We start from the raw sequence: 25,521 nt of genomic DNA, 5'->3' as shown, positions 1-25,521 counted from the left end.
TAGCCACAAGGGCCATATCTAACTCCCTCGTAAATACAGCCAATGAACTGGCCTCAACTGTTTCCTGAGGCAGAGAATTTCACAGATTTACGACTCTCTGTGTGAAGAAGTTTTTCCTAATCTCGGTCCTAAAAGGTTTCCCCTCTATCCTCAAACTGTGACCCCTCATTCTGGACTTCCCCAACATCAGGAACAATCTTCCTGCATCTAGCCTGTCCAATCCCTTTAGGATTTTATACGTTTCAATCAGGTCCCCCCTCAATCTTCTAAATTCCGACGAGTATAAGCCTAGTTCATCCAGTCTTTCATCATATGAAAGTCCTGCCATCCCAGGAATCAATCTGGTAAACCTTCTTTGTACTCCTTCTATGGCAAGGATGTCTTTCCTCAGATTAGGGGACCAAAACTGCACATAATACTCCAGGTGTGGTCTCACCAAGGCCTTGTACAACTGCAGTAGTACCTCCCTGCTCCTGTACTCCAGTCCTCTCGCTATAAATGCCAGCACCATTCACCTTTTTCACCGCCTGCTGTACCTGCATGCCCACTTTCAATGACTGGTGTATAATGACACCCAGGTCTCGTTTCACCTCCCCTTTTCCTAATCGGCCACCATTAGATAATAATCTGTTTTCCTGTTTTTGCCACCAAAGTGGATAACTTCACATTTATCCACATTAAATTGCATCTGCCATGAATTTGCCCACTCACCCAACCTATCCAAGTCACCCTGCATCCTCCTCGCATCCTCCTCACAGCTAACACTGCCACCCAGCTTCGTGTCATCCGCAAACTTGGAGATGCTGCATTTAATTCCCTCATCCAAGTCATTAATATATATTGTAAACAACTGGGGTCCCAGCACTGAGCCTTGCGGTACCCCACTAGTCACTGCCTGCCATTCTGAAAAGGTGCCGTTTATTCCCACTCTTTGCTTCCTGTCTGCCAACCAATTCTCTATCCACATCAATACCATACCCCCAGTATCGTGTGCTTTAAGTTTGCACACTAATGTCCCGTGTGGGACCTTGTCAAAAGCCTTTTGAACGTCCAATTATACCACATCCACTGGTTCTCCCCTATCCACTCTACTAGTTACATCCTCAAAAAATTCTATGAGATTCGTCAGACATGATTTTCCTTTCACAAATCCATGCTGACTTTGTCCGATGATATCACCACTTTCCAAATGTGCTGTTATCACATCTTTGATAACTGACTCTAGCATTTTCCCCACCACCGACGTTAGGCTAACTGATCTATAATTCCCTGGTTTCTCTCTCCCTCCGTTTTTTAAGAAGTGTGGTTACATTAGCCACCCTCCAATCCTCAGGAACTAGTCCAGAATGTAAAGAGTTTTGAAAAATTATCACTAATGCATCCACTATTTCTTGCGCTACTTCCTTAAGCACTCTGGGATGCAGACCATCTGGCCCTGGGGATTTATCCGCCTTTAATCCCTTCAATTTACCTAACACCACTTCCCTACTAACATGTATTTCCCTCAGTTACTCCATCTCACTGGACCCTCTGTCCCCTACTATTTCTGGAAGATTATTTATGTCCTCCTTAGTGAAGACAGAACCAAAGTAATTATTCAATTGGTCTGCTATGTCCTTGCTCCCCATAATCAATTCACCTGTTTCTGTCTGTAGGGGACCTACATTTGTCTTAACCGATCTTTTTCTTTTCACATATCTATAAAAGCTTTTACAGTCAGTTTTTATGTTCTCTGCCATTTTTCTCTCATAATCTTTTTTCCCCTTCCTAATTAAGCCCTTTGTCCTCCTCTGCTGAACTCTGAATTTCTCCCAGTCCTCAGGTGAGCCCCTTTTTCTGGCTAATTTGTATGCTTCTTCTTTGGAATTGATACTATCCCTAATTTCCCCTGTCAGCTACGGGTGCACTACCTTCCTTGATTTATTCTTTTGCCAAACTGGGATGAACAATTGTTGTAGTTCATCCATGCGATCTTTAAATGCTTGCCATTGCATATCCACCGTCAACCCTTTAAGTGTCATTTGCCAGTCTATCTTAGCTAATTCACGTCTCATACCTTCAAAGTTACCCTTCTAAGCACAGCTCCGATCCATATTCAGGTTTGCTGATGATAGCCCCGGCATAGGCCGAAACAAGTGTGGTGACAAATCAGCATGTAGGAAGGAAACTGAAAATCTGGCCCAGTGTTGCCACAATAACAGCATCTCACTCAATGTCAGCAAGACCGGGGAGCTGATTAGTGACTTCAGGAGGGACCCAGACGTCCATGAGCCTGTCCTCATCAGGGGATCACTTTTTTATTTGCACAATAGTCTTTATCACAGTGTTTGCTTGTCGGCCTTGTTGGGAACGGTCTTTCATTGATTCTATTCTGGTTCTTCAATTTAATGTGTATGCCCACAAGTAAACAAATCTCAGGTTTGCATATGGTGACCTGTGTGTAATTTCATTTCATATTTCAGAGTAAATTTATTCTGTGATCTCCCAGGCCCGATTACTACTTCCACCCTTCATCACTCTCCTCCCCCGGATCCACCTCACACTTACCTAAATCTTCCCAGCTCTGCCCTCACCCCTTCCCCTCACTGTCCCCTGACCCTCAGTCTGGGTCTGCAATGTCAGCTGTTCATTTCCCTCCACAGGTGCCGCCTGAGGTTTCTGCCCGATCCTCAGTTTCGTGCTTTCTGCAGTCCCTGCTCATCTGGTGACGTCTGCCTTATGTGAGGAGTCTGACTGAGTCTTCACAGCCCTTTGAGTCTCATGATTCACTATACTCTGAGGGAAGACATTTCTCCTCCTCCCAGTCCTGAACAGCCCACCACTTTTCTGCTATTGTGGCCCCTGTTTCAACCACTAATGATGTTGTGCATTTCAATCAGTTCACCTTTCAGTCCTCAATTCTCTAAAAGGAACAGTTCCCACATTTCATCTTTCTTCTGGGATTACCACACCATTCTGGGATCGTTATGAAGAATCTTCATTCTGCTCTCTATGACAAATATTACCTAACCTCTTTCTTAAACCATTGTGCAATTAATTTCCATCTTCAACAGCCCTGTGTGACTCTGAACACTCACCTCCATCCCCCTGTCACTACTTCCAACTTCTCACCTCCCCTCTCCTGGATCCAGCTCTCGCTCTATAGTTGATGTCAAACACCCACACCTCAGCCCTTTTTTCTCTGGTCATCTCCCATCCACTTACAGTCCAGAGCGAGGGCATCGACCCAAAATCTCAACTAACCATTTCTGTCACCAGATGCTGCCTTTGTGGCTGAGGTCCAGTCCTGATGAAGGATTTCAGCCTGAAATGTTGATTGTTTCCCCTCTTCCATAGATGATGCCTGGCTTTCTGATTTCCTCCAGTGTTTTGCGTGTGTTGCCTGAGGTGCTCCAGGAGTTCATTCTTTGCACAACGAACCTCTGTGAGAAAAGAGAGCAGGATTTTACACAGTTTTTTAGCTGCAATCTCAACAAAGCTCAAGGAAGAGTGAGAGGATATTTTCAGTCTTTTACCCAGTAACTCTTCCAGTAAATACCTTTGACCTCCCTCCCTACCCACTGCACATCAGTCCCTTCACGATATAAACACAGTGTTTCTGTGTCTGCTGCAGAAGTGGGTGACCGCTCCTTGCCAGCTGACCTGTCCCCATCCACTCAGTTTCCCTCTGTCACCCTGAAGCCTCTTGACGATACAATCACTACTCAAACCTCAGGAGGTTTCTCACTTTCAATTGAGTTTAATTGCCGAGTGCACAAGTATAGGGAGTTCCAGGCACAGCGAAACACTTACTTGCAGCAGCATCACAACCTCAGAAAGGCGCTGCCAAAGTTATACCAACATGTCTCCTGCCCCACTAGACGCCCGAATATACTTGACCACTGCTACACAGCAGTCAAGGATGCCTACCGTTCCGTCCCATGACCTCACTTCGGAAAATCGGACCATCAGGCCGTACTCCTCCTCCCGGCTTACAAACAGAAACTGAAGCGGGAGGAAACAGTGTCAAAAGTAGTTTCGCGTTGGACTGAGGAAACGGATGAGGTCCCTCATGACTGCTTTGAATCGGTGGACTGGTTAGTATTTAAGGACTCGGCAGCTAACCTCGATGAGTATGCCTCAGCTGTCACAGACTTCATTTGGAAATGCACGGAGGACTGCGTGTCTCGCAAGACGATCTGGGTATTCCCTAACCGGAAACCTTGGATGAATTATGAGGTCAAGTCCCTTTTAAAGGCTAGAGCTGCGGCTTTTAGGTCTGGGGATACCAGTCGCTACATGAAGTCCAGGCGTGAACTCCGGAAAGCCGTTAAGGGCACCAAGAGTCAATATCAAGCCAAGCTGAAAGCCCAGGCTAACCAAAGGGATGCCAAAAGACTATGGCTGGGTCTAAATTTGATCACTGGGCGCAAAGTAAAGGCTGGGAATATCAATAACTGTGGTGCTTCTCTTCCTGACGAACTTAACGTATTCTACGCAGGATTCGAACAGAAGAGGAGCGTCCCGCTCCCTCCAGATGAACCGGACCTGGTGGCATCAAGATCCATCGTCACCAAGAAGGACGATAGAAGTGCCTTCCTGAAGATAAATCCAAGGAAGGTGACGGGCCCAGATGGCGTCCCAGGACGGTTTCTCCGGGCCTGTGCAAATGAGCTAGCTGGAGTGTTTGCTGACATCTTCAACTGCTCCTTGCTTCAGTCTAGGATCCCCTCGTGTTTTAATAAGGCAACGATAATCCCAGTGCCGAAGAAGAGCAAGGTGGCATGCCTGAATGACAATCGACCTGTGGCTCTGACATCAATTGCTATCAAGTGCTTCGAGAGATTGGTTATGGCACACATCAACCACAGCCAGGATGCAGGCTGTAAAAACAGGGGACAAGCTCTCCTCTACAATCACACTGAGCACCAGTGCCCCACAAGGCTGTGTCCTCAGCTCCCTGCTGTACTCACTGTACACCCATGATTGTGTAGCCAAGTTTCCATCAAATTCAATATATCAGTTTGCTGATGACACAACAATTGTAGGCCGTATCTCGGGTAAAGATGAGTTTGAGTACAGAGAGGAAATTAAGAAGCTGGTGGCACGGTGCGAAGACAATAACCTATCCCTCAACGTCAGCAAGACAAAGGAATTGGTTGTTGACTTCAGAAGGAGTAGCGGACCGCACGACCCAATTTACATCGGTTGTGCCCAAGTGGAACAGGTCAAAAGCTTTAAGTTCCTCGGGGTCAATATCACAAATGACCTGACTTGGTCCAACCAAGCACAGTTCACTGCCAAGAAGGCCCAACAGCGCCTTTACTTTCTGAAAATACTAAAGAAATTTGGCCTGTCCCCTAAACCCTCACTATTTTTTATAGATGCACCGTAGAAAGCATTCTTCTGGGGTGCATCACAACCTGGTATGGAAGTTGTCCTGTCCAAGACTGAAAGAAGCTGCAGAAGATCGTGAACACGGCCCAGCACATCACACAAACCAATCTTCCATCCTTGGACTCACTTTACACCGCACGCTGTCGGAGCAGTGCTGCCAGGATAATTAAGGACACGACCCACCCAGCCAACACACTTTTCGTCCCTCTTCCCTGCGGGAGAAGGCTCAGGAGCTTGAAAACTCGTACAGCGAGATTTGGGAACAGCTTCTTTCCAACTGTGATAAGACTGCTGAATGGATCCTGACCCGGATCTGGGCCATGCCCTCCAAATATCCGGACCTGCCTCTTGGTTTTTTTTTGCACTACCTTACTTTCCATTTTTCTATTTATGTTTTTTAACTTAATTTTTTAATATTTACTAATTTTAACTATTTTTAATATTTAATATTTGTAATCCAGGGAGTGGGAAGTGCAGAATCAAATATCGATGTGATGATTGTACGTTCTAGTATCAATTGTTTGGTGACAATAAAGTATAAAGTATGGTTGTTATTGCCCACAACCATTGGACACTGGAAGCAAATGAGCTAACTTCACTCACCCCATCACTGACCCGTTCCCACAATCCATGGAGCCACCTTCAAGGACCTTTCACCTGATGCTTCAGACATTTTTTGCTCAATTATTTATATATTGTTATTATTTTCTGGATTTGCTCAGTCTGTTCTCTTTTTTACATTGTGTCAGTCCTGTTGTGTGTGGTCTTCCACTGAATCTATTGTGTCTCTTCGATTGATTATGTATGCCCGCAATGCTGACAATGAATCTCAGCATTATACAAGGCATACTTTGATTACAAAATTACTTTGAAGTTGTGCTTATAAATGTAGATTAGTTAGATTATTAAGCTCTGTATCAAACAAAATAAAAGAAATGAATTTTGCATCATTTTGCCATATAAATATAAATTCTCCTTCAACAACACACTCAGGAATGTACAGGTAGAGAGATGTCAAGGGTAAGTTGTTTTTTACGCAGAGAGTGCCAAGTGCGTGGAACGGTGGCGGAGGCGGATATGGTAGGGTGTTTTCCTGGATAGGAACATGGAGTTTAGAAATAGAGAGGGCTATAGGTAACACTTGGTAATTTCTGCGCTAACTACATGTTGGGGACAGCTCTGTGGGCCGAAGGGCCTCTATCATGCTGTAGGTTTTCTACGTTTCTATGTTGGATTTGGTATCTCAGCCAAATTGTTGACACAGCTTGGGAACAACTGGGCTCCAAGCCCCAGTCCCTACAACACCGACTGGGACATCCTGCAGGTCTGGGGAGAGTCCGGTTATTCCATCTCTGTAAACACAAAGACAACAGGAACAGGAGCAGGCCACTCGACCCCTCCAGCTCGTCCTGTCATTCAGTAAGACCCCGGGCCTGTCCGTCGTTGACCACCAGCACCACTCCTAGCCCTACTTTGCCATGACCGCTCGCAGGGCAACAGTCTGCCGGTGTTTGCCCCCCAATGTGGTGAATCGCCACCACCGTGGGCTCAGACATTTCCACAGATGAGCCCCTCTTGACCCCACCGGGACAAACATCCTGTCCGCCCCCTCTCTCATCGTCAGCGACTCCGGCCTCAGGAGACGCTTCACAAACGCCCCAACTTCCCTCGGGGGGAAATGGAAATAAATCAGAAAGCGGACATTTACTTTGGGATTTGTTCCGCTTTGACGGTGCTTTCGAATGGGAGCGGTTGATGATGTAAGCGAGGGTAACGCCCTCTCGGCGGGTCCGCCTCCGCTATTGGGTGTAACCAGTGATTGACATCACCCGGCACCAATGGGAATTGCAGTAGATCCAAAACCCTCTGTTGTCAGAGGGGGAGGGGGAGGTGTCAGATGATCGTTTGCTCAGCCGTTAAACCGTTTCAGCGCGTGTGTGGCGCACGTGACGACAGATCCCGAATGGGGAGCGCGTGTGGGTGCCAGTGTGACGTCACTTGGGGGTGCGGTTGTGTTTTAAAACACCTTAATAGATATTTCTCATAAGTTCAGTGGTATAACAAAATTAATTACCGTTTTCATCCTGAATCCAAATCTAAAACAGAATTATAGCGGTGTGTATACACAACCTCTCGACTGTCTCTCCTGGTAAATTAACACTGACAAATTTGAGATGACCCTTCCTTTAGCAGCCGGAATCATTCAGATAGTTGATCGCTGAGAAGAATTATGTTTATTCATCTTTAAAGTTCACCCAGAGACGGCTGGACGAAGTTGATGTGGAGGTCGGGGTGTCCAAGTGAAAGGGCCGGAATGCCGAACCTTCTGCGTTGTCGCTCCGACCTCCGACCATGGATAGCGCCGTGCTATTGGCGACATGGCGACCTCCACCACCGGTGGAGCCGCGAGGGCCTCCATCCACTGTTGGCGACATGGCGACCTCCGAGCACGGGTGGCGCTGCGGCGAACTCCTGGTAAGTGCAGGAGCGGTCCGATCCTCCCCCAGGTGTCGTTGGTGGTGTTCCTGTTCGGGCGGCGGTGAGGAACTGACTGATCCCGAGTTTGTTTAAATCGAGGGTCGATGGCAGTGGGAAAGGGCCGGGACGGAGCTCTGCTGAACGGCTGGAGGTTGCAGGCTCTCCAGGGCCGCAGCCCCGATCTGAGTTTTACGCCCGAGCCCGGACTGCGGGATCAGTTAGTTGTGGTTCCCAAGCTGGGAGGGGGATTGAAGTGAAGGGGAGCTGTCTGTCTGAGTGGGGCGAGGTTATGGATGGATGTAGGGTAAGTGGTGGGAAGTGGTGTGGGACCACAGGCGGGAGGGGGGCTTCTGGGAGAATTTGTTATGATTATTGACATTGCGTGACCCCGGGGTGAATGGGTCCGAGGGCAAATTAAATCGCAAACTAGGGAGGATCTGGTCCATTGGGGCAGACAGCACGCGTGTCCTTTCAGGAAACAGCAATTCCCTCTTCATATTAATCACTGTCTAGTTCTGCTGTTAAGTTTGTGTTTGTTACAGAGCCCGAAAGTCTGGGAACAGCCGTCACCGACATGGGCTGCGAGTGCATATTGGTGGCGGGGGCGGGGGGGGGGGTGGACATGAAGTCAGGGACCCATGCAACAGAGAAGGACACGGGTTTGTACAGCCTCCTGTGATTTATACATTTCCTACAGTCGGTTCGGATCTGGTGACATCTGGATGTGAGAAAGTGAAGAGGGAAGGGGCTGAGGAGAGAGTCTTAACAGAGGAAACATGGTCAGGTTTGAAGGGGTGGAGAAGCTGTCTGATAGATCGTTTTAGTTTTTTTATGATCTCACAGATGGTGAAAGAGGGGAGAGGCTTCTTGAGGAAGAGAGTCAATCAGAGCTGAGCGTGGTTGAGAATGTACAGAGTACAGTCAGCAAGTTTGTAGCAAGTAACTTCAAGCAATCACTTTTTTTGAAAGATGGTATAAACACACCCCTTTGTCCTCTTCCTGCTCCTTACCGCTCCCTGCCCACCTTCTGTCTCCTCCCTGTCTTCCCCTCAACACCCCCCCCCCATTGGTCGTAGGTTAAGATTGAAAGGTGAAATGTTTTTGGCGAATCTGAGGGGTACATTTTTTGCTCAGACATTGGTGAGAGTAGAACGAGCTGCCAACGGAAGTCCTGGATGCAGGTTTGATTTTCATTCTAGAGTGAAATTTGGATACGGGAGGTGTCTGACGGCTGTGGTGCAGGTGGATGGAACTAGCCAGTTTAAAAAAAACTCTTTCGGTTCTGTTGTGCTGTAAGTAATATTCTGATTTATAATTTCTACAGTCAGTGCTCTGCTTTGAATGTCTGAAGCCAGTAATTTACAGAATGGGTGAAGAGGCTGTCCATTCACTGTTCCTGTCAAAGACAAGTTGAAGCCCTGTCATGTAATGGGAGAGTTCACTGTCGGTCAAAAGCCGCTTCTACTGTACCAGTGATTGATTGGCCTGCATGAATGATGCAGCAGCTCCTTCCCGCTGGCTGCCCATTGACTGTTCCTGTGCTCAAGGTCAAAATTCACGGGTTTGGTGAGGGCAACAGAAGACACTCATTGCGAATAAGCAAATAAACCACTTATTTTCAAACATGTCAACCAAACATCTAAGAACCACCCCCTCCTAAGTTACACAAACTAGAAAACTAAATGTTTTACAAACAGACAGTTAGCTCAGAGTGCATGTGGCACTGTGTATATCTCAGCAGACTTCCCCAAAGTGCCTTCAGCAATGGCTGTGATGTCAGTGTGAGCACGAGTGCCTGGGGATGAAAGAAGGGAGTCGAGCCTCCCACACTGCCTATCCTCATACCCCTGAGACACCTGAAATCGGACACTGGCACCGTGGCATAACAGGTAACCAACGGAAAAGAGCTGCTGCATCTTTCATACGGGCCAATCAATGACCATCATTGTAGAAGCGGCTTTCAACCAACTAGGAAACTAACGACCCCCAAACCGCTCCCTTTACAAGACAGAGCTGCAGTAATGAGCCTGGTCTCAAAGACAAGCATGCATTTTGCCTTCTTAACCACCCTATCAACCTGTGTAGCTACTCTCAGAGAGCGATGAAATTGGACCCCACGATCCCTCTGTTCATCAGAACTTGTTGCTTGTGAGACCATGTTCTTTTGGGTCTTGCCGGAACAGTGTACTGTCTCCTTTTAAATTTGACCTACCAAGGTGCAGCACCTCTAATTTGGCTGGGTTAAAAGAGCATCTGCCATTTTTCTGCCCATATCTGTAACAGTTCTACAGGATATCCCACTGTATTCATTTCCAGTCAGCCAATCTTTGTATCATCTACGTATTTACTGATGCAGCCATGTACATTTTCATCCAGGTCATTTATGTAGATCACAAAGATCCACAAATCAGTTAGAATCAGTCCCTTCAACCACTTCCCAGTGTCTCCTATGGACAAACTAGTTCTGAACACAGTTCCCTATGGATCCCATGCAACTTAACACTCTGGATCAACCTCCCATGTGGGAGTTTACTCAAACACCTGACTCACCTTACTGGAGAGACTTGTTCTGGAGCTGCTCCGGCCTATGGTTAGGCCACTTAGATCCCCTCCAGTTCGCCTACCAGCCCCGACTAGGAGTTGAGGATGCCACCATCTACCTGCTGAACCGTGTCTATGCCCACCTGGACAGGCCTGCGAGCCCTGTGAGGGTCATGTTTTTTGACTTCTCCAGTGTGCTCAACACCATCCGCACTGCTCTGCTGGGGGAGAAGCTGACAGTGATGCAGGTGGATGCTTCCCTGGTATCATGGACTCTTGATTACCTGACTGGCAGACCACAGCACATGTGCTTGCAACACTGTGTGTCCAACAGAGTGATCAGCAGCACTGGGGCTCCACAGAGGACTGTCTTGTCTCCCTTTCTCTTCACCATTTACACCTCGGACTTCAACTACTGCACAGAGTCTTGTCATCTTCAGAAGTTTTCTGATGACTCTGCCATAGTTGGATGCATCAGCGGGGAGATGAGGCTGAGTACAGGGCTACGGTAGGAAACTTTGTCACATGGTGTGAGCAGAATTATCTGCAGCTTAATGTGAAAAAGACTAAGGAGCTGGTGGTAGACCTGACGAGAGCTAAGGTACTCTATTTCCTGAGGAGACTATTTGCTGTTGTGTGCTGGGGCAGCAGGCTGAGGGTAGCAGACAGCAACAGAATCAACAAACTCATTCATAATGCCAGTGATGTTGTGGGGATGGAACTGGACTCTCTGACGGTGGTGTCTGAAAAGAGGATGCTGTCCAAGTTGCATGCCATCTTAGTCAATGTTTCCCATCCTCTACATAATGTACTGGGTGGGCACAGGAGTACATTCAGCCAGAGACTCATTCCACCGAGATGCAGCACAGAACATCATAGGAAGTCATTCCTGCCTGTGGCCATCAAACTTTACAACTCCTCCCTTGGAGGGTCAGACACCCTGAGCCAATAGGCTGGTCAGGGCCATGCATATCCTTAGAGAGAGACGGATAGGACATTTCAGTGCCACAGTAACAGTACAAGTGTACAGATATACAAATATTAGCAGAGAAGTAAGAAAGAACAAAACCTTAAAAATAAGATGTCCAAATTTACAAGTCAAACCTTACAAGATTTCCAAGTTCGCACCATCCAGATAAGAAGTGATAGAAGTATTGTACAGGGTGTTGGCGATAGCAGGGTCTGGTAAACAGAACTCTGCTTAACCGAGGTTAATAACAGTCTAACAGGAAAGCGGCATCACTTCCCCGGCTACTGGTTGACTCATTTTAGTGACGTTCTATAGCGCTTTTTGGAGCAGCGCGGTTGACTTAGTCTATTACTGAAAGTGCTCCTCTGTTCAGCCAAGGTGGCACGCAGAGTGTGGGAAACATTGTTCAGAATTGATTATCCGGAGGGTCCTTTGTCCTACCACAGCCTCCAGTGTTTCCAGTTTACCTCCTACCATAGAACCAGACTTTCTCATCAGTTTGTTGGCATCACAGTGTTGACGTCATTGCCCCAGCACACCACCGCATAGAACATTGCACTGGCGACAACAGATTGGTAGATCATGTGAAGGAGAGGTCTGCATACTCCAAAGGGCCACTGCCTCATTAGGAAGTAGAGGCAACTCTGTCGCTCCTTGAACACAGCCTCTGTGTTGGTGCTCCACTCACATCTGTCGACCCCAAGTTTCTTGTAGGTCCTCACCACATCCACGTCCTCATCAGCTGTAGTAACAGGGAGCAGTACAGACTTGGTTTTCATAAATTCCATCACCATCTCCTTTGACATACTGACGTGGAGCTGCAGATGATTTGCCTTGCACCATTTGACAAAGTCCTCCACCAGGACCCTGTATTCATCTTCCCATCCTCCCCTTATACACCCAAATAATACTGAGCCCACAGAAAATTTCTGCAGATAGCAGGACTCAGTGTTGTATCTAAAGTCCGAGGTATACTGGGTAAACAGGAAGAGATCTGTAGCTATGTTAAACCTTAAGGTGTTGTGTTCACTGTTTCTGAACTGCTTACTCAGTGAAATGTTTATCACCTGGCCAGGCTCATTACTCACCAGGTTCTCTACAGCTCTGTCATGTGAGGACTTAGTTTACATGTTTTCTGTAGATGCTGGTCATCGATTGGCCCGCATGAATGATGCAGTAGCAGCTTGCCATTGGTTGCCTTGTATGCCACGGCGCCGGTGTCCGACTTCGGGTATCTCAGGGATATAAGAACATCAGGTATGGCAGGCTCGCTCCTCTTTCATCCTCAGCGTCGACACTGAAGTAACACTGAAAATCTGCTGCAGATATCGAAGGGCCCATGCGCGTTCCTGGCAAAGTATCTGTTTGTGGAATATAGTTTTGTAGCTTGTGTAACTTGTGTCGGGGGACGCGGGGGGCATAGATGAAGTATCTGTTTGTGGAATATAGTTTTGTAGCTTGTGTAACTTGTGTGGGGAGGCGGGGAGATAGGTATTTGATAGAACCTTTTACTGTTTGTAAATAAATAATTCTTTCTTTTTTCATTCCTTTTATTGGTTTTTGAAAAAAAGAAGTGTGTATACAAACAGGAGGAGAATATCTCTGACAATATGTCAATAACAGTACATACAAAAGGTAAAATAAACAATATCAGAATCACACATAGTGTTGATCTACAAAGTATAAATTTGATACAGAATGTATAATACAGAAAAAAAGAATGTAAACTCATTCTCTTATCAATTTATGAAGAAAGGAAGGACTATTAGAAAGTTTATATTAAAAGCAAGCAAAAAAAAAAATCACTATCCTAAACAGAAAAAAAAAGACCAGGATTCTCCAGCCTGAGAGAAAAACTGAAAAAAGAGAGACTCGCTGATCAAATCCAAGGTTCTGAAAAATTAGCTGGAAGAGAATCAGATCAGATGAAAATATTGAATGAAAAGTCGCCAGATTTCTTCAAATTTAAAGGATGTTTAAATTAAATAATTAATGTGCTTATTCATAATCAGTGTCTTCTATCACACTTACCAGACCCATGAACCTGCTTCCTCTGAACAAGCTCCCCGTCTTGTTAGGTTATCTGAATACTGGTTTAAGAAACTGTTCTGCATGTACCTGACAAACGCTGGCACATCTATATCAGCAGCACTAAGAAAAAACCAGTTGCTAGTGGGGAAGTCAAAATTCCCCATGACAGCAACCCGATTGCTTTTACATCGGTCTTAATCTGCCTCAGTGTTCATCAAATTTGATAGGCACGTGGATGAGAGATAAATGTAGTGCAGATCATTCCACGCTCTCTTCAATCTCTATGTACAAAGACTTACCTCTGGCATTCCCCCTATTATTCTCCAATCACCTTAAAATTATGCCCGATCATCCCAGCCGTCTCCACCCTGGAGAAAAGTCTCTGGTTATCCACTTGTTCTCCTCTGCATTTCATCTTGTACACCCCTATCAAGTCAGTTCTCATCCTCCACTCTAAAGTGAAAAGCTCTTGCTTGCTCAACCTGTCCTCATACGATGTGCTCTGTACACCAGGCACCCTCCTGGTAAACCTCCTCTGCAACCTCACTGAAGCTTCCGCATAGTTCCTACAATGAGGCGCTCAGAACTAAACACTATTTTCCAAGTGTGGTCTAAACAGGGATTTTAGATTTACATCATTATCTCGTCGCTCTTGAACTCAAGACCCTGACTAATGAAGTCCGACACCGCATATGCCTTTTTAACTACTCTAATTTATGAAGAAACATTGAGGGATCTATGGATTTGGACCGTTATGCCTCTGCTCCTTGACACTGCGGACAATCTGAACATTAGCCCTGCATTCTGCCTTAAAATTCGTCCTTCTAGAGTGAATTTCTTCACACCATTCGAGGCTGAAGTCCATCTGCAATTTCTCAGATCAGTTCTGCATCCTGACGCCGTAGTCTAGGATAATATTCTACACTATCCATAACTCCAACAAGCCCCATGTCATCTACAAAGATACAAACTCTTCCCTTCTTCCTCATCCAAATCATTTATATAAAAAGCCCTAATACAAGGGGATCCCGGAACGGAACCACACCGAACACCACCGGTCAACAGCGAGAACCTCTAGCGAGAAAATGCCGTCTTCTGCCTTCCATGGACAAGTCAATCCCAAATCCACCAGCAAGCTTTACCTGGATAACATGCTTACTTACTTTCTGAAGGAGACCATCATGGTGAACCTTATCAACTGCTTTACTGAAGTCCATTTATAGCAGATGAGCTTCTCCACCTTTATCAATGTTCAGCGTGCTAGTGAGGGTGCAGCTTCAACGTGTTAATGTCAGAAAAAAGTACAACAAATAACTGAGTTCAAAAGTTCAAAAGTAAGACACTACGGAGCAACTGTAACAGGCTGCATACACGACCGGCGCATGCGCACAGTACGTGTGCTTGCAACACTGTGTGTCCGACAGAGTGATCAGCAGCACTGGGGCTCCACAGGAGACTGTCTTGTCTCCCTTTCTCTTCACCATTTACACGTCGGACTTCAACTACTGCACAGAGTCTTGTCATCTTCAGAAGTTTTCTGATGACTCTGCCATAGTTGGATGCATCAGCAAGGGAGATGAGGTTGAGTACAGGGCTACGGTAGGAAACTTTGTCACATGGTGTGAGCAGAATTATCTGCAGCTTAATGTGAAAAAGACTAAGGAGCTGGTGGTAGACCTGACGAGAGCTAAGGTACTGGTGACCCCTGTTTCCATCCACGGGGTCAGTGTGGACATGGTGGAGGATTACAGATACCTGGGGATACGAATTGACAATAAACTGGACTGGTCAAAGAACACTGAGACTGTCTACAAGAAGGGTCAGAGCGGTCTCTATTTCCTACGGAGACTGAGGTCCTTTAACGTCTGCCGGGCGATGCTGAGGATGTTTTACGAGTCTGTGGTGGCCAGTGCTATCATGTTTGCTGTTGTGTGCTGGGGCAGCAGGCTGAGGGTAGCAGACACCAACAGAATCAACAAACTCGTAAGGCCAGTGATGTTGTAGGGATGGAACTGGACTCTCTGACGGTGGTATCTGAAAAGAGGATGCTGTCCAAGTTGCATGCCATCTTGGTCAATGTCTCCCATCCACTACATAATGTACTGGGTGGGCACAGGAGTACATTCAGCCAGAGACTCATTCCACTGAGATGCAGCACTGAGCGTCATAGGAAGTCATTCCTGCCTGTGGCCATCAAACTTTACAACTCCTCCCTTAGAGGGTCAGACACCCTGAGCCAATAGGTTGGTCCTGGACTTATTTCATAATTTACTGGCATAATTATTACTATTTAACTATTTATGGTTCTATTACTATTTATTATTTATGGTGCAACTGTAACGATAACCAATTTCCCCCGGGGTCAATAAGGTATGACTATGACTATTTGTCACATCGTCAACCAGACTCGTGAGACTTGATCTGCCCCTCACAACGCCAAACTAACCTTCCCCAATCAGCTCGGCTTCGAGAGGTTTTCATAAGTCCTATCTCTAAGAAGCATCTTCAACAGTGAAGTAAGACTCACTGGACTATAATCTTCAGAGGCATCCCCTACTCACTTCCATGAACAAAAGGAATAATACTTTCCATGCTCTAATTTCCTGGCACTAATTCTGCAGTGAATAATAACACGAAGATCATTGCCAAGGTGCGAAGATCTCTTCACCCGCTTCCCGCAGTAACCTGGGGTTATCCTGACCACACAAGTGGACTTATCTATCCTAATGTTTTTCAAAAGTCCCTTGCGCATCCTCTCTGTTAATCTCGACATGTTCCAGCAGATCTGCCCAGTTAATGCTGTCCTCATAAGCGGCAAGATCCCTCTGACTGGTGAATATTGAAGTAACATCTTCATTAAGGAACTATCCTACCCCCCCCCCCACCCTGCCCCGACTCCAGGTGCATGTTTCGTCTTCTATCCCTCCCAGTCCTACCCTCGCTCTAGTCATTCTGTTCTTCACACACGTTTAGCACGCCTTGGGGTTTTTCTCACAAAGACATTCTGAAGACCTTTCTGTCTTTCCTAATTCATTTCTCCACTTCCTTCCTGTCTACTTTGTAGTTATCTATCGCCCTGTCAGACCCTTACTTCATAAACCTTAAGTCAGCTTCTTTCTTCCTCTTGGCTAGATGTTAGACATCTTTTGTCAACCATGGCTCCTTCGAATAGCCATCCTTTCTCTGCCTCAAAAGACAAATATATCCAGAACCCCATGCAAGTGCTGACTAAAACACGTCCATACTTCCGTTGTGCATTTCACAGAGCATACCCCTTCCCGATTTGTTGCCCCAAGGTTCCAGTCTAATGGCATCGTTATCCACTTCCCTCAATTAATAACTTTCGAGACTGACACAGGGCTGATGGGAGTGAACAGAGCAGTGAGATTAATTTGTGGACTGACACAGGGCTTTGAGGTGTAAGCGGGGCAGGAAGCTTGGTTTGGGGATTGACACGGGGCTGTAGGAAATGAACAGGGCAGTATGTGTTTGGGGACTAACGGAGTGTGTGGAAATAGTTGCGTAGTGCGATTACTTTGAGACTGGCACGGAGCTGTGGAATTAGTGTGTGTTCCTTGTTTACGAAGAGAGGCTGCTGGAACAAAGTGAATGCCACTTAAATATATATACAGTACATATTTATTACTGAGGTCCTCGAATTGTGTTATTCCATAAATAGTTAGAGTGGTCTATCGAGCTAGATTAAGGCCATACAGCCAGGAGCGGCGCCTCAGTGCCCTAATCCATATTCTCGCGCTCTCATGCTACACTTCTTCTGAGCTCAAGATCACTGAATCCTCAGTTCAGGAACACCGCAGGTTCCACGACTGCCGGGAAACCTGGATTCCCGCACCCCCTTCAACTGCGTGCCTCATTGATCAGTCCGACTTGCGGGAAATGTCCAACGCTCCCACCCCACCCGCGGCCCCTGTTCTCAGGACCCAATCAACTCCGAACGCCTCAGAATGGCTTATCAGTATCTCCCACTCGCTGGAGAAGCGGGAGGGAGAGCCTACCGCGACCCCTCTGTCCGTCCGGAAGGTCCCAATCCCTTCGGTAAAGCTTCCACCACTTCTCGAGAAGCCGAGGCCGAGAAAAACGCCCCAAACAACGGCTACTCCTGATGGGCCTGGAAGGCGAGCGAGGCCCCTTTGTACACAGTCCCAGGAGGCTCCCGCTCCTTCAGATTCCTTAGCGCCTGGAACAGCAGCCCGCGGTACGTCCGAGAGGTTAGGGTGCTTTGGGTCCTGGAATAGAAGTGAGGCTATACCGTGCTCCATATTGATGAAGCAGTGGATGGGAGCGAAAGGGCAGGGGCTGTTCCAGGCTGTAGGCCACCACGACTGAGGCCGGATCTTCGCTAAGGGAGGAGACGCTCCCTTGTTAACTCTGCCCGAGCTCAAGTACGGCCCGTCTCCAGGGTGCACTGAACATCGGCAGCAACTCCAGAACGGACTGGAGACTAACGGGACGTGCGTGTGTGTGATGGAGTGGGGTTGGGGGAGGGGGTGAGGAGGGAGAAGGGCGGGGGACTGCCACTCTAAAATATACACAGGCCCTCATTTGAATTTTCGAAACTCCCGATGGTTCACAAGCGATGTCAACCGCTCTCCCCGGATCTCACCGGTGATTCGCTTCGTACATTTCCTTCAAAATTGCAGCAATTCCTTAAAGCACAATGCAATACCTTTAAATTTGAACTTAAAACATGTTGCATTATGGATACAAAATAACAGTGATTAATACGTAAAGGTGGCGAGCGTTCTGGATTATAAGAATTTACTTTGATAGCGGTTTTGCATCGAAAAATCAAAGTTGTCTGTTATGAATCCACAAAATGAACCCATCACCCCGAGTTTCCACTCTACATCTGTTTCAACTGTCGGCGTATTTCAGCGAAGGCTACGTGTTAAACTGCAACTACATTCACTGCTACAACGGCGTCACAACATTGTCGGTAACTGAATGAGCCCAGAAACTTCTCACAATGGAGACCAAATGTTAGTTCGCCTAGGCTCTTACCAGGTACCAATAACTGCAATGATCATGAAATATGTCTTTCTCACATAGTAAAATGTTGCAAGCATGCTGTGTGATATTCAGACTGTCTTCCAGCTGCCTGCGATCTCGCTGAAAAAACTCTGAGCGATGAATCTCCACGGTCATTCATTTATTCCCGCTCTATAATACTACACAAGGCTAACGTGTCCTCCAACAGCTGCGGTAAAAATAAACATGAATTCAGTCAAGTTAAATCCCAATTCTAATGAGGTATGGATAGCTTGACAAGAAGTTGCTAAATCTCAAAGATAAAGAAATGACGATTTGAGGTCATTGACTGTTGTTTCCAACCACACTCAGCTCTCAGTTTCATGGTTGTTATTGTTAATTTTGGCCATATCTCGTCTCCGTTGAGTTTGTCACCGCCTACCAGTGATATACGGTCATTAGGCTGTCTGTTTCACTCCCGGAATTGCCTCGGTTATAGATCTTACAATAGAAATATATGGCACTTGATTACATTGCAGCAGGAAATGAACATTTCAGTTAGCAGCAGAGAATACGCAATTCTCCCCTTGAAGCGGGGGAGGAAGAGGTCCTTCTCACAGAAGCTTAAAACTGTGTTCAGTGGTGAAATCATTTCTTTCTGTCAGCTGAATCTAATACGGAAAGCATTGGCTTACTGGAAGAGTAAGTTTCAGCATAAATTAGCATGAGGTGTCGACCTTCATTCTGATATAAGGACATGACACGGAAATTGAATTGCAAACCTGCCGACCTAGGCTACTGCACTTTCAGTGCTCACAATTTTGTGTCCACTACATTCGAGAGAAAAAAAAAACAACTGAGTTTTAGTTTGAATGTTCGATCCTCACAGTCACGTGGTTGATTGTCAGCTCCCTGATCTTATCACACTTCAATTCTTTAACACTGACATCCAGACTTTCTTTGCTTCTGACGTCAGCTTTCTCCACTACCAACTTTAAACAAAATCTGTCACTTGATCCACGCTGGAATAAAATAGTGGGTCATAGCTTGCCAGATGTCCATGGCCAAAACAGTCCGATCTATGGAAATGACTAAAGAGGTGTTTGCTGACGTGGCGACTCACACAAAACAAAAACTTACGAGGGTTCATATTGTCTAAAGCAGCCGTGCTGAAGACGTAGAGTAAATCGGTGTGCCGGCACCCGCCAGGTTTCCAATCCCCTTAACAAATAATCAAATAATAGGAAAGGAAACATCCGGGAAAAAGAGGCTACGCTGGCCAGGCGGTCCTCTTGATACCAATGTAATAGAAACATAGAAACATAGAAAATAGGTGCAGGAGTAGGCCATTCGGCCCTTCGAGCCTGCACCGCCATTTATTATGATCATGGCTGATCATCCAACTCAGATCCCCGCCCCAGCCTTCCCCCCATACCCCCTGACCCCATAGCCACAAGGGCCATATCTAACTCCCTCTTAAATATAGCCAATGAACTGGCCTCAACTGTAATCTTTGTTTTTTTCCGATTTGGGATCATCAGCTCCTGCTCCGCATAATTGTCGCCGCCTGTACTCCCGAAATGCTCGTTCAGCTCAGTCTGTTAGGTTTGAATTCCTTTGAAAAAAAATGTATGGCTCTTTCTCCTAAATTTGTGATCTTGTTTATTTATTTTGTAGTTTCCAACTGAGACTCGTTTGTCTCCTTGTCTACTATCATGTTTCAGTTTTGATATTTGAAAGCACAATTTTTACACCAAATTATAAACCTGCTTAGAATCAATACCACTGATAAAATAATCTATTTTCCGGGAAATGTCCCTCATTGCTAGCAATATATGTGAAACTATCAAGTGATGTGGGTGACATACTACACTTCTTCATTAAAAAACAAACGAATGTACTTACTCTGCCTTCAGTTTGAACATTGTATCAGTTCTGACACCGACGTTGTACCACCATTCAGGATATTTATTTTTAATTCAGAAAATAAAATAAAATAAGGATAAATCAGAACAAGATAAGTATGTAATGTTCTGAGGCCGGAATGCAAATTCACAGAGTATGAATGATCACAAATATACCATATATTTAACACTTTGCAACTGTACCCTTACACACGTTGCGTCATCATGCTTCGAACACACAAAAAAAGTTGCTTCAATTAAGCTATTAACTCTGGACGTTTCGGTCATACATTACATATTTGATTCAAGAACAATCCATTATACTCTTTCTTTTGATTTAAAATGAGAAAATAAACTTTTGTTGTTCGTTTGATTTCATCCAAGTTACTTTCACGTCATGTTTTTCAAACGATGTACTGCTCATATATAATACACGCATACGCAATACGATAGTCAGTCCTGGAAAATGTTGTTGATGTTGTCGTTCTTTTCTTTTTGCAATCTATTGTCTAACACAAACTTTTAAACTTCCCGACCAAGAAGTATCAGGCTTTTCCTCATTGCCGCTTTTGAATACAGATACCACATTTACAATAGCCCAATTCTCTGTTCCTGTGTCTGAGGCCAACGAAGGTCTAAAATTCTCCATCTGGCTTCATCGTGCTTCTGCTATTCCTGTAATATGTTCAACGTTTTGCAACCGTAAGATGCAAGGCAACCATTCAGTTTCAAACGCTAAGCGATTCAGTTTTCAAATCGCTAATCTGTTATAAAAGTACGCCATCCTCTCCAGAACTGCAAGGTAAGCATTTTTCCACACTGTGAATCTGGAGATATTGTTTCATTTCAGGAAAAAAAAAACAAGGAAGTCTGCATATGCTACAAATCCATTTCAATGTAATCAACTTTCTGGAAAAGTCACCAGGCAGGGCATCATTCCTAATTTCACGGTCTACGTACAAAAATGTCTCTGGGTCAGTAATGCTGTAAGCTTTCACCGTTCTGGAATTGCAAGCAAGAATAATTTGGATTTTACTGTAAAGTTTGCTGCCAAATATACTTTGCATCTGATATTTAAATTTACTATTTTTAAAGTATACCCATCTATTGCCGTTACACTTATTTGAAAGTCTGATCGATGCACCCTTGAAGCGTGCAATCCTGCTGCGGCAGCGGCTGTGCCTGAGATCGCAAGAGCGCAGGTGGTCGCAGCTCCTCACTAATGGAAATCAACGCCACCTAATGGAGCCCATGTTACCTTCTCGTTGCCTGGGAAATACTTCAAATCAAATCCAACACCGACTTCAACCATTCTCACTTGTCTCCTCTCTCATCGAGAAGAAAGTACAGCAACCTGACTAAAATGCAGACAGATTTGAAGGACTATTTCTTTCAGAGCTTCAGCTGACGATTGGATTTACCGGAGTACAATGAGGTGTATTTTCGATCTGAAATTCTGCATTATTTGGCCTAATATGTTGTCGTCTGTCAGAACACTGTGGTAGTAAAATAATGACATGCTAAATATGATGCATTCCCTATCTCGATAAATCTGACAATAATAAAAAGCTTTTAATAAATTTATAGTTCGCTACAACAATTTAAATGACAGCTGTAGTTTTTGTGCAGATGAACAACGATCAAGACATGGATAAATTATTCAACACATTTTCAGCTCAGTATATTTTATGTCACATGTTTGTTCAAACTTTCGTGGTGAGCAGCAGTAATAATTACAGAGTTCAGCACCGACAGTCAGTCTCGAAATTGCATTCAGCAATGGTGATGGACAAATATCCAGCATGCAGCTTATTGAAACTTTCTCCCCAGTGTGAACCCAGCAGTATGTCACAAGTGTAACACACTGTAACGTTTCACTGCTAATGTAACGGCCTCGGTGCAGTGTTTCACTGCTGAGGTAATGGTTTCTCTGTAGCAGCAATGTTTAGGTTACGACTAGAGATAACAGGGTTTTGGCGTGCAGAGCAATCCAATGAGTGAAATGTTCTTTCTTGTGAGTCTGAAAGAGAGATTTTTGTGGTCTTTTGCCAGGGAGAGATGCGAAGATGCGAATGGAGAGAGTGGGCCCTTTTTGTTCTTCACTAACCATATAGTCAAAGTAAGAATTATAAAGCTTAATTGTTTAATCACATATTGTGTACTGTTTGTTATTTCAGGGTACTGATGGTAACAGGGGACAGATCACGCAGCATCCTCCCAAACGAGATTTCTTAAGTTTGGCTCGGCTGGGGGGCTATCACCCCCTATATTAAGCTGCTAGCTGAAGTGAGAGTTACACAAGGTTAGATGACTGAGTGAATCCTTTCCCACATTCACAGCAGGGGAACGGCCTCTACCCAGTGTGAACTTGCTGGTGTCTCTGCAGTTGAGATGACCAAGTAAATCTCTTCCCACAGTCTGAGCAGGTGAACGGCCTCTCCCCAGTGTGAACTGACTGGTGTGCTTGTAGGTGGGATGACTGAGTGAATCCTTTCCCACACTCTGAGCAAGTGAATGGCTTCTCCCCAGTGTGAACTCGCTGATGTTCCTTCAGTTGAGATGATGAAGTGAATCCCTTCCCACATTCCATGCAGGTGAACGGCCACTCCCCGGTGTGAACTCGCTGGTGCGCCATTAGGGTGGATGACTGAATGAATCCCTTCCCACAGTCTGAGCAGGTGAATGGCCTCTCTCCAGTGTGAACTCGCTGATGTACCTTCAGTTTAGATGACCGAGTGAATCTCTTCCCACACACTGAGCAGGTGAATGGCCTCTCCCCTGTGTGAACTGACCAGTGTGCTTGTAGGTTGGATGACTGACTGAATCCTTTCCCACACTCTGAGCAGATGAACGGTCTCTCCCCAGTGTGAACTCGCTGATGTACCTTCAGTTGATATGATGAAGTGAATCCTTTCCCACAGTCCGAACAGGTGAACAGCCGCTCCCCAGTGTGAACTCGCTGGTGAGATATTAGGGTGGATGACTGAGTGAATCTTTTCCCACAGTCTGAGCAGGTAAATGGCCTCTCTCCAGTGTGAACTCTCTGATGTGCCTTCAGTTGACATGACCGAGCAAATGCCTTCCCACAGACTGAGCAGGTGAATGGCCTCTCTACAGTGTGAACTCTTTGATGTATCTTCAGTTGAGACGACCGAGTGAATCCCTTCCCACAGTCTGAGCAGGCGAACGGCCTCTCTCCACTGTGAACTGACTGATGTACCTTCAGTTTAGATGAGCAAGTGAATCCCTTCCCACAGTCCGAGCAGGTGAACGGTCCCTCCCCGGTGTGAACTCGCTTGTGAGCCATTAGGTCAGATGACCGAGTGAATCCTTCACCACAAATTCAGCAGATGACCAGCCTCTGCCCAGTGAGAACTGACTGGTGTGTCCACAGGTGGGAAGACCAACTGAATCCCTTCTCACACACAGAACAGGTGAATGGCCTTGCCCAGTGTGAACTTGCTGATGTACCTTCAGTTGAAATGACTGAGTGAATCCATTCCCACTGTCTGAGCAGATGAGTGGGACCTCACCCGTGTAAAATGACGAGCGTGCCAGTCGGTCAGGTGAGCGAGTGAATCCCTCCCCACAGTCTGAGCAGGAAGGATGATCGAGAGAATCCCTTGCTCCACTTCTTAAATATCTGGACAGAGACAACAAATCTGGTGTGTTGTGTTCAACATTCCCGTAGACAAATTCCTTGTCAGTTTTAACCTGTAAATAGATTTACAAAATCCATCAATGGGTGAAGGACGACATTTCAGATGAGATCACTTCAGTTGTCAAGGTGTGACCTGGCATCACACTGTTACAGTGAAGTTCAACCCAAGTTGGAAGGAGAGATCATCATCTAACTGGGCACAGTGCTGGTACCTGGAATGATCATCAAATTCTCTGATGCTCTTTCTGTCTCTATATGAATGGGGAATTTCTGCCATCTCCAATCTGTGACCTGGCCCCACAGTAACTGAAACCCTCTCACACAAATAGCCAGCAGTGCATTCCACGCTACCACCACTCTCTGTGTAAAAAACCTACACCTGACAGCCCCTCGGTATCTATCTCCAAGCACCTTAAAACTATTGCCCCTCGTGTTAGCCATTTCAGCCCTGGGAATAAAACTCTGGCTATCCACATAAACAATGCCCCTCATCATCTTATACATCTGAATAAGGCTCTGAACATAAACAAGGAAATTATACATTGCTTCGAGGATTCGTTAGAAGTATACACAATTATGAGGGTATAGATAGGGTAAATGCAAGCAACCTTTTCCAATGAGGTCGGTGGGATGACAACCAGAAGTTGTGGGGAAGTGGGGAAGGTGAAAATTTAACAGGAACATGTGGAAAAGCTCTTCGCTGAAATGGTCGTGAGTGTGTGGAATGAGATGTCAGCTCAATTGGTGAATATGAGGTCAGCTTCACCATTTCAAAGAAGTTCAGATGGGGGTCTGGATGGTAGGGGTATGGAGGGCAAAGGTCCCGGTGCAGGTAGCTGCATTAGACAACTTAAATGTTTTTTTGGCATTGACTAAATGGGCCAAATAGCCTGTTTCCGAACAGAACTTCTCCATGTTTCTATGACAGAGAAGCTGGCCAAACTTGTTTGGAAGGGTAGAGGTAGGAGTGACAACGGAGCAGCAATGGCTGGAATTTCTGGGAGCAATTCAGGAGCTGAGTGATCGATACATCCAAAAGAAGCATTGGAAAGGCAGGAGGGCACAACCGTGGCTGAAATGAGATGCCGAACCCAACGGAAAAGCCAAAGTGAGGGCAAAATATAGAGCAAAAACTATTGGGAAGCTTTTAGAAACCTACAGCAGATGACTAAAGAAAAGTCAGATGGGCTCAGGGCATGGAATTATGATATTGATTAATGAGTTTTGGTAGCACCCAACAGTCTGAGGCATTTTGAGGAACAAAATATCCCGAGCCTCAATATCTCTTGAAAACCAAGGTTCCCTGCACCAGTTACCTTTCAACTTTTATTTTGGCAGGCTCATACAAACTCTACACCCTCAAAATTTCACTTCTGAAGGCCTCCCACTTACCAAGTACTCCTTTGCCAGAAAACAGCCTGTCCCAAACCACACTTGTCAGATCCTTTCTGATACGATCAAGATTGACCTTTCTGCAATTTAGAACCTCAACCCATGGTCCAGACCTTTATTTTTTTTATCTTTACTTTGAATTTCATGGCATTATGATCACTAACTTCTGTCACCAGCCC

At 45.7% G+C, this 25,521-nt stretch overlaps 1 protein-coding gene across 1 annotated transcript; it reads right to left on the bottom strand.

Annotated features, from left to right (window-relative positions):
• Positions 1–21,864: 21,864 nt before the first annotated feature.
• On the bottom strand, positions 21,865–23,662 carry LOC140206715 (uncharacterized). Its single transcript, XM_072274885.1, has one exon. The coding sequence runs from the start codon at positions 23,594–23,596 to the stop codon at positions 22,643–22,645; it is 954 nt and encodes a 317-aa protein (XP_072130986.1). The 5' UTR covers positions 23,597–23,662; the 3' UTR covers positions 21,865–22,642.
• Positions 23,663–25,521: the final 1,859 nt, after the last annotated feature.

Source organism: Mobula birostris, chromosome 13 (genome assembly GCF_030028105.1).
Source record: "Mobula birostris isolate sMobBir1 chromosome 13, sMobBir1.hap1, whole genome shotgun sequence".
NCBI classification, from domain to species: domain Eukaryota; kingdom Metazoa; phylum Chordata; class Chondrichthyes; order Myliobatiformes; family Myliobatidae; genus Mobula; species Mobula birostris.
This window is presented reverse-complemented; position numbering and strand designations above follow the sequence as displayed.

Excerpts from the sequence above, each read along its gene's own strand:
- LOC140206715 (XM_072274885.1), bottom strand. The coding sequence starts at position 23,596 with ATGGCTCACAAGCGAGTTCACACCGGGGAGGGACCGTTCACCTGCTCG.